At 36.9% G+C, this 15,687-nt stretch overlaps 1 protein-coding gene across 1 annotated transcript in view; it reads right to left on the bottom strand.

The window, feature by feature from the left end:
• The window catches only part of BRDT (bromodomain testis associated), a 65,232-nt gene that overhangs the window by 30,358 nt on the left and 19,187 nt on the right, over window positions 1-15,687 (bottom strand). Inside the window, 4 exon segments of the mRNA XM_004378732.1 lie at window positions 2,411-2,570; window positions 4,665-4,718; window positions 8,449-8,510; window positions 15,486-15,626. Of these exon segments, the coding sequence (XP_004378789.1) occupies window positions 2,411-2,570; window positions 4,665-4,718; window positions 8,449-8,510; window positions 15,486-15,626 (417 nt within the window).

Below are 15,687 nucleotides of genomic sequence, written 5' to 3'. Positions count from 1 at the left end.
GAGATGGCATACAGAGCTAGGTGGGAGGGAGAAAGAAAGGAAAAAAGAAAAAGTCTGTGCAGCAGGGATCGGTGAGTGGGGGTGGGGTGGACCCAGTGGCTAGTCAGAAGGGAGGGGAGGTGATGTACTGGGCTAGGTGGGAGGGAGAAAGAAAAAAAAATTGAAAAAAATGGCAGCATGGTGGGGAGCCTCAGGTGGAAGTGGGGCAGACCTAGGGCAGTGGTGGGCCGGTGTACCGGTGGCTCTCTAGCCTCAGTGGCATGACGGGGTCCAGTGTGAAGTGGGGGAGGTGGTATACAGGGCTAGAAGGGAGGAGGGAAGAAAAAGAACTAAGAGGAAAAATAAATAAATAAAATTTTAAAAACTGGCAGCATGGTGGGGGTGGGGCAGTCCCAAAGGCCAGTGGGAAGGGAAGGGAGGTGACATATGGGGTTGAGTGTGAGGGAGAAAGAAAAGGAAGTGGAGAAAAGAAAAAAAAAAGGCACGGTGGGAGCTGCAGGGCAGACCCAGGGTGGTAGTAGGCTAGTGGCTCTCTAACCATGGTGGCATGGTGGGGTCTAGTGGTAGGGGGGTGAAATGGTGTACTGGGATAGGTGGGAGGGAAAAAGAAAAGGGAGATATAACAAACAATAAAAAACCTGGCAGCACAGTGAGGGTTGGTGAGTGCAGGCGGGGGCGGACCCAAGGGCCCGTTGGAAGGGAGGGGAGGTGATGTACTAGGTTAGGTGGGAGGAGAAAGAAAAAAAGAGAAAGAAAAAAAAAGGTTGCACAGCAGGAGCCAGCAGGTGGCGGCAGACCAGTGGCTCTCTAGTTTTGGCAGTGTGGAGGGAGAAAGACAGAAAAGGAAAAAAGGGGAAAATATTTTTTAAAATGGTGGCACAGCAGAAGCCAGAGTCTAGTGGGGTAGACCCAGGGTGGCAGCAGGCTGGTAGCTCTCTAGCCAAGGCACCACGGCATGGCCCGGTGGGAAGGGGTGGCGGTGGTGTGCGAGGCAAAAGAGTGAGAGGTGGGAAAGCGTGTTTCTCTGGTTACTGGGTGTTCTGTCTCCTGTTCAGAGCTCCGTGAAGTTGCCTTTCTGCATTCCCTGTCCAGGGTTGCTGCTTGCTGTGCTCGAAGATGGCAACATTGTGCTGTGTCAGTTGGCAGGGGACCTCTACACCGTATCTCTCCTCATTCTCTGTTTTCTGTCAGTTTCTTCTCCCATTCTGTGTTTGATCTAGTTCTTTATCCCTTCATTTGATGCTTAGGGTTCCAGGACTGACGTTTATATCTGTTTTACTTATTTTTCAGGTCTTTGCTGCAGAGGGACAGCATGATGCATCTGTATAGGGCGCCATGTTGGCTCCACCTCCTCCATAAGGTTTTCAATGGCTAATTTTTTGAAAGTAGATCACCAAGCCTTTCTTCTGAGGTGTCAATGGGTGGACTTGAACCACTAACCTTTTGGTTAGGAGCTGAGCGCATTAACTGTTTGTACTACCCAGAGACATAAATAGCTTCTACATATGACTAATTCCTAAATTAAAATTCTTGTTATATCCTCTTAGTTCCAGAAACCTATTTCTTGTTGTGTATTAGATATTTCCAATTAGATGTTCTGCAGCACCTCAAACATGTCCAAATGAGCTCTTCCTCCTATTTACAATCCAACTATTAGATAATCCCCTGGCAGCTGATGTACTCAACAAGATCTATCAATTTTGCCTCAAAAATATCTTTCTCACATATCCACATCCTTTCTATTCTCACTGACTTAATTTTGGTCCTCATAATTTCTTTTCTAGACTTCAGCAATCAGTTCCTTAACTGGTCCTAACACCTTTACCTCTGACAATACTAACACACAGTATAACTACAATCAAATTAATCTAACAATATAAAATTTAGCCAGTTTTTAAAAATGTTTTTGGAAAATAAGAACCACCACTGGCAAGTTTTCTAGTCCAAGTTTCTGAGCTGTAAATTATTTCTGATTTATATAACTTCATTTCTGTACCTATGGAATCCCTAAATATCTTTTCCTTATTCCATCCTACCTCTCCATCCCACAAAGGCATCATGGAAGCTAGAGTAATATTTTCCAAGTCTGCTCAGAACTTGACAGTGTGGGCTTTGGCAGTAATAGATTTTTATATCTAGCCCACATTCCAATGTATATAATCGACATGAAAGTATGTTGGGTGTGAACTGTACATATTTTTTTTCATTCAAATGTAATGAGTACCTATAGGTATAAAGCATATAATTTCTAACAATATGCCTCAGTGATTATTTCTAACCTGGAATTTTCTAGTTAGGATTTCAGTATTTCCCAGATATTGAACACTTATAATGACATTTTAACATTTTCATATAGAAGGTTTAAGAAGTCAGCTTCTCAATCACAGCCATTTATTTGTTAATTTCTTACCCAATGGAGGCAGAATTTGTAAAGATGAAATGTTTTTCACACTCTGTAATTTTTCTAATTCTTGATGATTAAGTGTTAACTGGTTGTGATTTGGTGGTATTCCATACGAATGTGTGGTCTGATGAACAGAAGTTGAGTCTTGCATAGAAGATTGTATCTGCTAAGATAAAGTAAAAACAATTATCTTTCAGAATTTTAACCACATAAGAAATTTAACTAAGAGAATGTAAACAGAAGAGGAAAGAATATAATTTAATACTACCTTTTGAACACCATATCATTTAAGTCACACAACCCTGTGAGGTATAATTATCCCTATCTTACAGATGAGGAAGCTAAGGTTTAGAAAGATTAAGTAACTCGGCCATCATATAGCTCATAAGAAGAATTAGTCAAATCCTATTATCTTAGTTACTAGTACACATAGACACATGCCATTAAACAGTGCTATTCATTTTCAAAAGGAGCCCTGGTGGTGCAATAGTTAAGTGCTCAGCTGCTAACCTAACAGTTGGCACTCTAACCCACCAAGTGGCTCTGTGGGAGAAAAGACCTGGTAATCTGCTCCTGTAAAGATTACAGCCTAGAAAACCTTCTGGGGCAGTTCTACTCTGTCACACAGGGTTGCTATGAGTTGAAACTGACTTGATGGCATTTAACAACAACTCATTTTTAAATGCTTTCCAGTGATCCACTGAAAATAACAACTGAGCTTTTATACCAAGTCTAGAGATCAATCCACTTTCTTTACCCCCTTTTCCTTATTGAATTACAGATATGAGGGGGGAATTTAAAATCAACAAATTCTGATTCAGTATTAACTGTTTATTAAAAGCTGTACTGTAATAATAAACATTTATTTAATGCTTACTATGTGTGAGGCACCAGGCTAAGGCCTTTATATATTTTTTCTTTAATAAACCTATAAGATATAAATATTATCCGTATTTACAGTTTATAAAAGGACTTAGAAATAAAGTAACTTGCCTAAGATCTCACACCTATCCAGTGGCAAACTAAGTTACAGTATCAAAGCCCAGATACCTTATTTATTAAGCTCTGAGTTGCAGGCAGTACAGAAAGGAATAGGACAGTCTTTCTCCTCATTCTAATAAGGAGATTGGGGATGAGTGCATAGACAAAGCAAGTGTATGTATAGCACCTATGCTAGCCTGATGAAATGACTTTCACAGTACTGTTTATCCCAATGATAATGCAGACCCAAGTCCAAAGCTTAAAATCAAAGGCTGAGGTTTAAATAAACAAAAGGTCATTTTCTGAAATACACAAATATACTCATGCATTAATTAATCTATAGATTAATATATACCCTCCTGTATCACATATGGGCATTTTCTTCCTTAGTGAGCAAAATATTTTGGCCACAAATAGATTGTAATGATGGTATTCCACATGGTATATATTAAGAATGCTTTCAAAGTTCTTTCTTAACTTGGTATGATTTTCTGATTCTACTAATACCTATGGCAAGACAGACCACCTGTATCTTCTTCCTACTCAAAAGCCGTTGAGAACTCACTCCTCCCTACCAAAGTGTTGTTAGCTGCCATCCAGTTGGCCCTTGACTCATGGCGACTCCATGCACAATGGGATCAAACTGTTGTGATTCATAGGGTTTTCACTGGCTGATTTTTTTTTACGTAGATTGTCAAGCCTTTCTTTCTAGTCTGTCTTAGTCTGGAAGCTCCACTGAAACTTATTCGACATCATGGCAACATGTAAGCCTCCACTGACAGATAAATGGTGGCTGTGCTTAAGGTACATTGGCTGGGAATCAAACCTGGGTGCCTACACGGAAGGTAAGAATGCTACCACGGAACCACTACTGCCCCCCCAAAATTAAATATTAGTAATTCACTTAGAAGGCGCAACAGTTAAGAGCTCGGCTGCTAACTGAAAGGTTGGCTGTTTGAACGTACCCAGCAGCTCCGGGGGCGGGGGGCAGGGGGAGACCTGGCAGTCTGCTCCCAGAAAGATTACAGCCTAGAAAACCCTAAAGTACCTAACAACAATTCACTTAGATATTCAAAGTACTCCCTATTATATTCCCCAAACCATCTAATCCCCTGCTTCCTTACAAATATCCTTGCTGCTACATTTCCTTGAATACACCTGCTGCGCTTTTTTTGCCTCTCTTCATGCCTTTGTTTAAAAAATAAGCCCTTAATCTGCATGTCAGTATACTACCCATTTCTTCCTTTTCCTATCCTTTCAAATTCAGTTTAAGCATTACCTTCTCTGTGAAACCTGTCCCTCCTTCAGGAAATACGTATTCCTCCCTCATTTTCTCCATAAATTTTGAACATAGATTATTATAACATTAATCATACAGTCTCTTAACCGTGTGATTATACCCCTTCTCACAATTTAGAGCTCCTTCAAGCCAGTGTTATTTATCATTATATTCCCCTAACATAGTTACATGTTGTTAAATAAATTCACTGTAATCCTATATCTGGGATGGGTACAAAGGATAAAAAAAATTGTATATGAGGATGACAACCTCAATTAGTAAAACAACAAAAAAATTACTTCTATCCTTTACAAAGCATATCAACTACTAATCAAACACAGAACTGCTACAATGGATAGCTGGCAATTACAAGCATTATCTTTAGAATCCCTAGCTATCATTCTCACACTATCTTTTTTTCATTTTATTTTTTCTTCCAGTTTTTTAATTGTACTTTAGATGAAAGTCTACAGAACAACCTAGCTTCTCATTACACATTTAGTACATATATTGTTTTATGACATTGGTTAACAACCCCATGACATGTCAGTACTCCCCCTTCTCGACTTTGGGTTCCCTATTACCAGCTTTCCTGTCCCCTCCTGCCTTCTAGTCCTTGCCCCTGGGCTGGTATGCCCCTTTAGTCTCATTTTGTCCTATGGGTCTGCCTAATCTTTGGCTAAAAGGTGAACCTCCAGAATGACGTCATTACTGAGCTAAAAGGGTTCCCTGTTGTAAATCTTTTAGTTTTGATCAATCCTTGAGCATTAATTTCCTAGACTGAAATCTGGTTGGTGCGGTTTTGCATCCTAGATTCAGGCTATTGTATGATGTTGTTTGTTCTCAAACTGAAGGACTCCCTTTAATAATTTTCATAAGTTTGGTTTGGTTTGGTTTGGTTTTTACATATTCCTTTAATTTCTGTTTATTGTGAAATGTTCTAATTTCACCATCATATTTGAATGAGAGTTTTGCAGGATATATTATTCTTGGTTGGCAATTTTTGTTTTCAAGGTTTTATATATGTCATCCCATTGCCTTCTTGCCTGCATGGTTTCTGCTGAGTAATTAGGGCTTAGTCGTATTGTTTCTCCTCTGTATGTGACTTTTTGTTTTTCTCGAGCTGCTCTCAGTATTCCTTCGTTTTTGGTTTTAGTGAGTGTGATTATGATAAGCCTTGGTGATTTTCTTTTGGGGGTCTAGCCTATATGGGGTTCGTTGAGCTTCTTGGACATTCAGCTTTTCATCTTTCATGGTATTAGGGACGTTTTCTTTCAGCAATTCTGCAATGATCCTCTCTGTGTTTTCCATTTTCTCCCCGTTGTGGAATTCTGATCACTCGAAAATTTTTGCTTTTGATTGTATCCCACATCATTCTCAGGGGTTCTTCACTTTTCTTTGTTCTTTTTTCTGATTTTTCCTCAAAGTGGTATCCAAGTATTTATTTGTCTTCACTTTTGCTGATCCTGTCTTCCATTGTTTAAAACTTATTCTTCAGCCCTTCTATATAACACTGTCCATTTCTGAAATCCTGCTGTTTACCTTTTGGATTTCTAATTATTGTTTTTGTATGCTTTCCAGTTGTGAATTTATTTTGGCATTTTGTTCGTGTATTATTTTCCTGAATTCTTCCATTTTTTTTTTGTCTGTATTTTCCATGAATTTGTCTGCTTCTTCCATGAATTTGTCTATTTTTTCCTCACTTTAGTCTGCTTTTTGCTTCAACTCTTGGATATCTCTGAATATTAGAGATTTGAATACCCTATCAGGTAGTTCTAGTGCCTTTTCTTCTACTGGAAAGTCATCTGGTGTTTTATTTTGTATGCCTAGTGGAACCATCTGGTTCTGTTTTTTTTTTTTAAATATGTTTTGATATTGTCTGTTGTCTTTGGGACATTCAGTAGTTATTTTCTTCATTTATTGATTGCAGATTTGTTTCATCCTGCTTTTTTGTTTTATTTGGTTATGTCTGAGCAGGCGGGCTGTGCATTCTTTATTGTTTGCTCATCTGTGGACAACAGTATTTTTCACCTCCTTGTCCAATGGGCAGGACCAGCCACTCAGCTGTGGTGCAGCAGGGCAGGTCCAGCTGAAGGGAAGTGGCTGGAATAGGCTGTTTGTGGCACGTACTGGGTCCAACAAGGTGAGCTGGGGGCCAGTACAGGGCAGGTTCAGGTAGGCCGTGCCTGTGCTGCTCAGGAGTGCAATGTTCAGCATACGGTGAAGATAGGCAGGAGGGAGGGGGTGGGGGAGATTGTGATGTGTGGAGCTAGGTTGTGTATGGAAAAGAAGAGAAAGAGCAGAGAGAAACAGGAGCAAAAAAAAGTGCTGAGGAAGTCTGCCGTTGCAGTGGGGAGACAAGAAACCAAGAACCGAGGAAAAAGAAAAAGAAAAAAAATGCCCCCAGGGATCCCACTGGCACAGCTGTGCAGACCTGGGAAGCAGCTCCCAAGCTGCACAGTACAGCCTGGCTAGAAGGGGTGTAGATGATACACAGTACAAGGTATTCAGGAGACAGGAAAAGAAGGTAAGTAGAAAGAGACAAGAAGCTGAGAAATGCAGAAAAATAAAAAGGAAAAAAGAAAGAGGAAAAAAAAAAGAAAGAAAAAAACAAAGCCCCCAGGGATTCCACCAGCATGGTGGTGTGGACTGGGGAAGCAGTTCCCCAGCTGAGCGGCGCTTCACAGTCTGTAAATAAGCGAAGATAGCACATGGAGTCAGGTGTTCAAGAGAAAGGAGGGGGAGGAGGTGAGAGGCAGCGAAGAAACAAAGAGGCCAAAAAAAGCAACACCAGCCACAAGGAAATGACAGTGAAAAAGTCAGCTGGCGTGGATGGGGAGAATCTGCGTGGCACGGAACCAGCGCCTCCCGTGCTGCGGTCATGGCCCATTGGGAAGTGGCAGATCTGCCCGCCAGGAAGCAGTGAATCAGCCCACCAGGAAGTCCTGGATTGTTCCACTGGGCAGAAGTGAACAGGCCCTCTGGGAAGCCAGGAATTGGCCCACTGGGAAGCCGGTAATCGGCCCACCGGGAAGCCGGGAATCAGCCCACAGGGAAGCGGTGAAGGCTGAGCAGGGGGAGGTTGGGTGAGGGGTAGGAAAGTGTGTCTCACTGGTTACCAGGTGCTCTGTCTCCTGCTGGGAACTCCCTGAATCTGCTTTCCCGTACTCCCTGTCCGCTGATCTCTGACAGGAGTCCAAGATGGTGGATCTGTGCTGTGTTAGCTGATAGGGGACCTCCGCTCGTAACTGTCCTCACTCTCTGTTCTCTGTCAGTTTCTTATGCCATTTGGTGCTTGGTTGAGTTCTTTATTTCTTCATTTGATGCTTAGGGTACCAGGACTGATGATTGTCCCTGTTTTTCTGGTCTTTGCTGCAGAGGGACGGTGTGGTGCTGCTATCTACAGCGCCATGTTGGCTCTGCCCCCTTCTTTTTTTTAAAGAAACTTCAACTTACTATGCACACAGTACTGCGCACACATGGAGATAGCAAGGCCATTATCGCCTACATTCCAATTTCCAAGGCTAAACTGAAGCTTCTAGAATTTGTTGTACTAATCTGTTTGACTTACATAACAGCTCTATCCTGTTAGAAAAATGAAGCCAAATAGTTTCTCTATTCAATCTTCTTTAGGAAGAAATCTTTGAGCATTTAGCTGATAAGCTGAAGAAAGTGACAACTCTTTTCATGTTAAGTCAACCAAGAAAGCTACTACTTACTATACCAGTGAGTTATAACATATATACCTTATAAAGTCTAAAGTACAAATAAAGAATTAACTTACCTTTACATTCTCTTTAGAAGGAGAATCATTCTGTTTCACTCCAGTAAATTTAGGAAATATTTCTGCAAGTGTACATAAATTAAGTATTTCAATATTTGCCAGCTTAAGAAATTACCACCTAAATTAGAAATAAAATGGTGATTTCAAGAGAATTCCTTTAATATCAACCTCTTAAATCAAGAAATTCTTAATAGTCACAGGGTTTGGCCCTCTCTGAATTAGTCAACTTTTCTAAAGGGATACTAGTTTTTCAGGTATTTTCTTTTGCACATAATGGAATAAATATCCATTCTAAATTTCAATTTGGATTATGTTTAGACAAGAAAGAACAGTGTGTTACTTCACAGTAAAGAGCGTGAATAAGTGATAGCTTCAAAAGAAACAAGTTACAACAGAGATAACAAGGTTTTAAAAAAGCAGTACCAATTATACTAAAATCATCTTTTACCAAATAGTTACAAATGAAGCCATTAAGAGGCTTAATTAAAATAATTAAGAATTTATTAGAAGGGTATGGTCATTTATCTGAGTGGATAGCCTTTTATTAAAAGTGAAGCTATCTGATCTCTGTGGTAAAGTGTGCTCTGCTTGCTAAGCTCTATAACAAATATCCCATCTAATTAATAATCTTTTTATTTACTTCCAAGCTATTTGGCAGCCTCAACTACATAACAAATGAGTTTTTTAGTACATAGTACCTCCTTTACCTTTAGAAATATCTTTACAGCTGACACTGCGAGTAGAAGTAGATGTAAAAAGAGATATCGTTGGCAGGGTGCTAATCAGTCTCTCTTATCTTTACCGTACAATTGATTCTGGTGCTATCCTCCCCAATCACAAGCCTAAGTAAGTGTGGCAGAGCATCAAGCTGGTAGTCACTGCCTTGATCCATCTCTTTAGGCCAGCTTTCATGAACCACCTGAGTGCTATTTGCTTTAGGCTCCAGGGCACCAAGGCTGGTCAACACCAAGTATTATTTAAACTTAAAACATTCTAATTTTAATAATTACCTTCTGCCTCCTGAAATGCCATCAGTTTCCATTGGATGTGTTACTGTTCTTTCCTCTCCTAAAATGTTTGATGCTGGACATTGTTAAAATTGCTACATGCCACTCAATGACGTGCTTTAATTTAAAGAATTCAAGTATTTAAAATGATATGAGTCATCTTAATGTTACTCCACTAAGTATTATTAAGTGTCAGGGGTTAAGTTGAAGGGGAAGAGAAGATAGCCTGCAAAGATTGAGGGTATAGATTCAGGTAGTTCACATTTAGGGGAGAAATTATGGTTTCAGCTTTGAACAACAACAAAAAAACAGACTTCATTAATATGATTATATAATATATGCACAACTATACATCTATCTTATTATTCAAATATGGACCTAAACTACATTATCCTGTAATATAAACTATACTAAAAAATATAACATTGCATTAGTGTTCTGCTAAAAACTTCAAGGGCATCACCTTAGTTTTCTGAGCTATAAAATTAAAGCTCAGAATTACTATAAAATTAGTATCTCAAAAACTGAAAACACTAGCGAAAGGCATCAAAGAATTAATAGAAAAAATCAAAACCACTGAGTATTGTCTGTCTCATAAACGTCTTACAGATTATAGATAGATGAATAATGATAGCCTATAACTCAGCATTTTGCTTCTCATTCTAATCTTACATAACTGCCTTTCCAGGAGCACAGTAAACCAAAACTGCTACATGTCTCTTTATATATGAGATCCTGGTCTTTCGAATTAAAAGGTAAGCATACATATTTTCACTATCAAGCTTAGGATCACATTTCAATTAGCAAAGAAGCCCTACCAGGTCTAACAAATATCAATTAAATTGAGCACTATAACGACAACATATACATCAAAAAACTTCTCTGGGGAACTTTGATAACATGCACACACCTACCTTATAAGGATCAAATTAGGTAATATACATAAACTAATAAACAAATGCCTACTACACGCATTACACAGTATGTGCTCATTTCACATCTCCCCAAAAACCTCAATATAAGGCTTTGATTAGAAAGTCTGCCTTGTAAAATCATTTAATTATAGAATAAAAAAAGAGCTGGAAAGAACCACAGAGATTCGATGAAAGGGCTTATTTAACACCTACCACCTATCAAGGCACTGAGATAGATGGTTCAGAAATACAAAAATTATCAGCAATTTAACTTGGACTAAAAAAAACTTGAAAAGTTGAATAGGAATATAAAGCCATAATGCAAAAACAGAATACAATGCTATATGTACCAGAAATCATTACTGAAGATTTTTAAATTAAAAAAAACAAATTACTCACTTTGGTTACAGAGGACAGGATATAGAAAAATGATTGGAAGTTACTATCTGGTTCTACAACCTTATTTTATAAGAAAGCAAGCAGGTCCAGAGATGTTAAATGATTTACCCAAGTTTATCATCCAAGCCATATTCTATTGACAAAAAGCAAGCTTTCTGTTTTTGAACTAAAAAAAAATTTGCTCCCTTTAAAGAATGTTTTGGCAATTTTCATTGAAGCAGTTGAAAAAGCAAAACAATTATAAAATGCCTCTTACTTTTACCAAGGGCTAGAAAGTAAAAAAAAAAAAAAAAAATCTACACTAATGGTTCTCAAACTTGGCAGTACATGAGAATCACATGGGAAACTTTTAACACTACATATACCTAGCCCTACTCCCAATTCAATTAAAATCCAGACACAATATTTTATTGAAAAGTTTTCCAAGTGACTCTAATGTACTGCGCTAAGGTTGAGAAACATTATTCTAGACAGTCTTGTTTATTCAGGATGACTCAGTTTAAGCAGAAAAAATTTTAAATGCAAAAGACAAAATTCATCACTATCTCTAAGACCCAAGCAAAGTTCAAGGACGGGCCTCAATATATGCATTTTTTATTAAGCTGGGGTTGCTGAATTTTATCCTTCTAGTACGTTGAACCAAAATGCTTTGATGAGAAGCTAAATAATATTTTAAATGATGAACTCTAATCGTTTGTTTTAAACTTATTAGCTTGAATAACGAAGATTATTCCAAGACTGTCACTGCATACTTCCTGCATTTACTAAATCATTCCAAAAAATTATAATAAAATCTAGGCTCGAACCAAGTTAGTCCTTTTGCCCTTGCATGAAAAAAAAAATCACATTCTTGTCACTTCTATAGAAGGCCTGAAGATTACACTAAAGCCAATAAAAGTCCAAAGGGCAAAGTGACAAATTCACTTCAAGTCTTTACCAGGTAAAGAAAAGTAGTGAGTTGATGCCATAATACTGAATTTGTGTTTAACAATTGAAATTGAACATTTCTGAAAAATATTCTATTTCACACTAATATGAGCCTACATTTTAGACAGTTTTTAGAGTTGTTTCCACAAGATTTCAATCAAAAGCACTAGTACTGTTGAGCTGCTCTATTTGATTCCTTTTTCTCGGTAATATTTATGAGTCATAGGATTAAAGCCATTAGTTATTAGTTATATTACTCCCTATTGTATCACTCAAGATAGTGTCAGAGTTACTGTGCATTAGGAAAACTTTCAATAGCTTATGGGTTCATACTAGCACAGCCTAGCCAATGTAGACATAGGCATCTGGAATTAATTTTATTCTCAAGCCCCATTTACATCTTTGATCTGACATTTAATGATAATTTGGAAAGGTTTTATATTTATACCAATATTTAATAAATGTTCTTGACTCATCTGCACATGACTACTTGCATATCTTGATTTCAGTCAGGTGCCCTGGTGGCACAGTGGTTAAAGCGCTGGGCTGCTAACCAAAAGGTCAGTGGTCTGAACCCACCAGCTGCTCCATGGGAAAAAGATGTGGCAGTCTGCTTCTGTAGAGATTTTACAGCCTTAGAAACCCTATGGGGCAGTTCTACTTTGTCCTATAGGGTTGCTATGAGTTGGCATCGACTCAAGCGCAATGGGTTTGGTTTGAGTTCTGAAGTCAGTCAAGAAGATAATTTAAATGATAAAATCAAATCACATTGAAATTTGTAATAAAGTACTGCTTCTAGTCTACATACTTCTCACCTTTATTTTTCATGGACTTGGGGTTTCATCATAACTTTCTTAAAATTGATTTAATATGTTGTTTGAAATGATAAGAATTACTTAAAGTGAATTCCCTATATTTTTAAATAAAAATTTTCTTGGAAATCAATACTCTGCCACTAACTAATCCTTTTCTACAAAGCAGAACTAATGAGTTCGTATTTTTCAAAAGTGTATAATCTGAAGTTTGAGAATACATGAAAGATAACTGTTTAAATAATAATGGAATGAACAGTCCTAACACTACTTATAGCACTTACAAGTTTTTCACAGATAATACTCTTAAAAATTTAGGCACACGTAAACAGAATATTTCAGTAAAGAGAAACCAACTCATAATACAGGATAACCATAAGAACAGCGAGTCAATAATATTAAGGAATTCAGAAAAGTGAATTTAGAGCTCTGTTCCTGAAAACCGAAATTCTAAAAGACTGTGACTTGATTAAGAAAAATGCATATAGCGAAATTATTATAAAGATCCAGGAAGACAAGTATTAAAAAAGATTAAGAAAAAATTACTAAAGATCAATATCTATCAGAAAATAATCCCTCACAGAACCTTTCAGAAGTTTCCTCTATTAGGAATTAGAAAAGATGGAATTAGATTCCTATCGACTATCTTGAATAATCAAAAGCCCAATTAACCAGAGCTCTGGGAATCAAGGTGGTATTCAAACGTAAGTTTCAGTTCTGGACAAATCATACTTTTAAAGCTACAAGATCTTTATATTTTCAGTTAATTTTCACTTATGTAACCTCAGAAAAAGTTTTTGCTGATGTACCTAATTTTCACAAATTATATTTTCTCAGTAAATAGCCCTATTCCTTCCTGAACTTTGACATAGGATTTGTCATCTATTGCGCAATCAAGAATAGTAAATACTTATTTTTACAATAGGTATTACTATTGATATAGTCTGACCTGCTTGTTTTTCATGACTTACTGTCTTTTTCTTTATAGTTTGTTGCTGTTATTTTTCCCAGGAAAGTAAAATATGTTCTTGAGCCTTGAAGTATTTCAATGGGTACAACTGAAGTTAATATTTAAAACAAAAGGTCCTATTGCTTCATTTACTGATTTATTTTATTAACAATTTTCTCCCCATTAAGTTAGACTTTGCATTCACAATTCATATTCTACATACACAGTATTTTTCCAATAAAGTATGCAGTTTGAATGTTCATAAGACAAATTGATTTTAGTGTCACAAACCTATACACTATCCACAAAGTAGACAGAAATACAAAAAAATGCTACTTTGATTTCATTTTAGAAATAATATATAAAACAGCTCCTTTTAATCGAAAAAGATGACATTAAAGAAGAATATCAGTCATAAAATAAAAATTCAACACAAGCAGTGGTTTAAGATTAGAATTCTGAGGCTGAGTTATTCTGTTGGAAAGTTAGGAAAAGAGAAGACATATATTGTACCACTTTAAGAAAGCATCATTGATAAACATTCTTTCCTTTGAGTAACATAATGGAATATTCTATCAGAAACTGATAATTCAAATTAAAATCAAGGTACTTTATTGAAGCGCTGCATATATAGTGCTTTGCCTCTAGTACTCAACGCACTTATTGACCAATTTTCGATATATAATTAGATAACTCAAACTAACACAATAAGAATTTTATCCTACAAATAAAAGACAAAATGCTCTAACTTATTACACCACAAATGCTTTATTAGATGAAATTACAAATGCTAATTACAATTTTAAAAACTAAACGGAACTTAAGATTTTTTCCAGAAATTGTTTTATGCTTAAAAGTCAAATATAAGGAAATAATGTATAATTAGAGCCCTAAATTAATTTTTAAATTTTCTACTATGACAAATTCCAGCAAAAGTGAAAACTGTGTATATTCTTACAAAAAAATGCAGTATGTTTACCACTATATATTTCAGAAATGTAAAAAACAAAATGCAGCAATCAACACCACATAAATAGAAACTACACAGAACCAAACGTGAAATAGAATGTATTGCGAGCCAGTGGACCTTCACTATCAGACAAAAATAAGAGGAACACTCTTAACAAATGCTATGAATTCCTGATGCGACAATATTCTGTGTGGGGTGTTCTTCAAGGGAGAATTAAATTTCATGACAAACAAGAAACATCTCATTTAAAAATAAAACAAAATTTTAGGTACAAAAGTGTCTTATATTCTGAATTTGTCTTTTGGTCAACAATGATGGAACATCACTGCTAACTCAATATCCTTGGGGCAGTGATTACTTTGTCAACTACATAACCATTAACAAAAAACAAAAAGAAAACATGAATCATTTAGGCTTGGTACAGTTGATGCTGAACCACACAAAGTAATACAATACTTTAGCATAACTGACAATCTTAAATTAAAGTACATTTTTCGATAAAAGGACGACAACATTCGACAGTGAAGAGGCTACAGAAGTGAAAAGAAATATGTTTTACATAGTTTCTGGAATGATTGATTTTTTAATTCAAAATGCTAATGCAATTCAGAATGTATTGTCACAACAGGAATACTTTGCAACATTAGAGTGATCTATCACACTATAACATGTGCCACATATATGTATACAATAAAGTGAAAGATGTCCTCAAGTAATCTTTTATAAAAAAGAAGTGAAGATCTTCTATTTTATTTTCTCATATTTCCTGGTATTAAGATCTGGTATTATTTAGCAAGTGACTGCTCCACCTTTTGAAAACTTATTTTCAACATTATTAAGCCTATAAGTCACGTAGGTATAATATAAAGTTTCATTTTATACAGTATCTATTTTAAGGCATGAGAAAATATTAAGATCGTCTACGTGCAATTAAATAATAAGTGTGACAACCAAAACTATAGGTTCTGGGTAAGTAACAAATATCTCTTCAAAATACGTCTCAGTATTACATGAAAAGAATTGCCCCAAAACAGAGGTACACTTAAGGGGACAGCTAACCTGATTCAGAATCACTGCTGTCTGAAGAACATGAATCACTGCTACTACTTTCAGACGCTGATGAGCTGCTGCTGCTGCTGCTGCTGCTTTCACTCAATCGGGAACCGCTTACAACTGCGTTGGATGATTGCGTTTTCTCAGCTACAAAATACGGAAACACATTAAAACGCCAATAAAATTAAATAGCCTCAGGAACATTTTA

This window comes from Trichechus manatus, unplaced genomic scaffold, assembly GCF_000243295.1.
Source record: "Trichechus manatus latirostris isolate Lorelei unplaced genomic scaffold, TriManLat1.0 scaffold00058, whole genome shotgun sequence".
Classification (NCBI taxonomy): Eukaryota; Metazoa; Chordata; class Mammalia; order Sirenia; family Trichechidae; genus Trichechus; species Trichechus manatus.
Note: the sequence above shows the minus strand (reverse complement) of the source record. Positions and strands in the feature narration are given on the sequence as shown.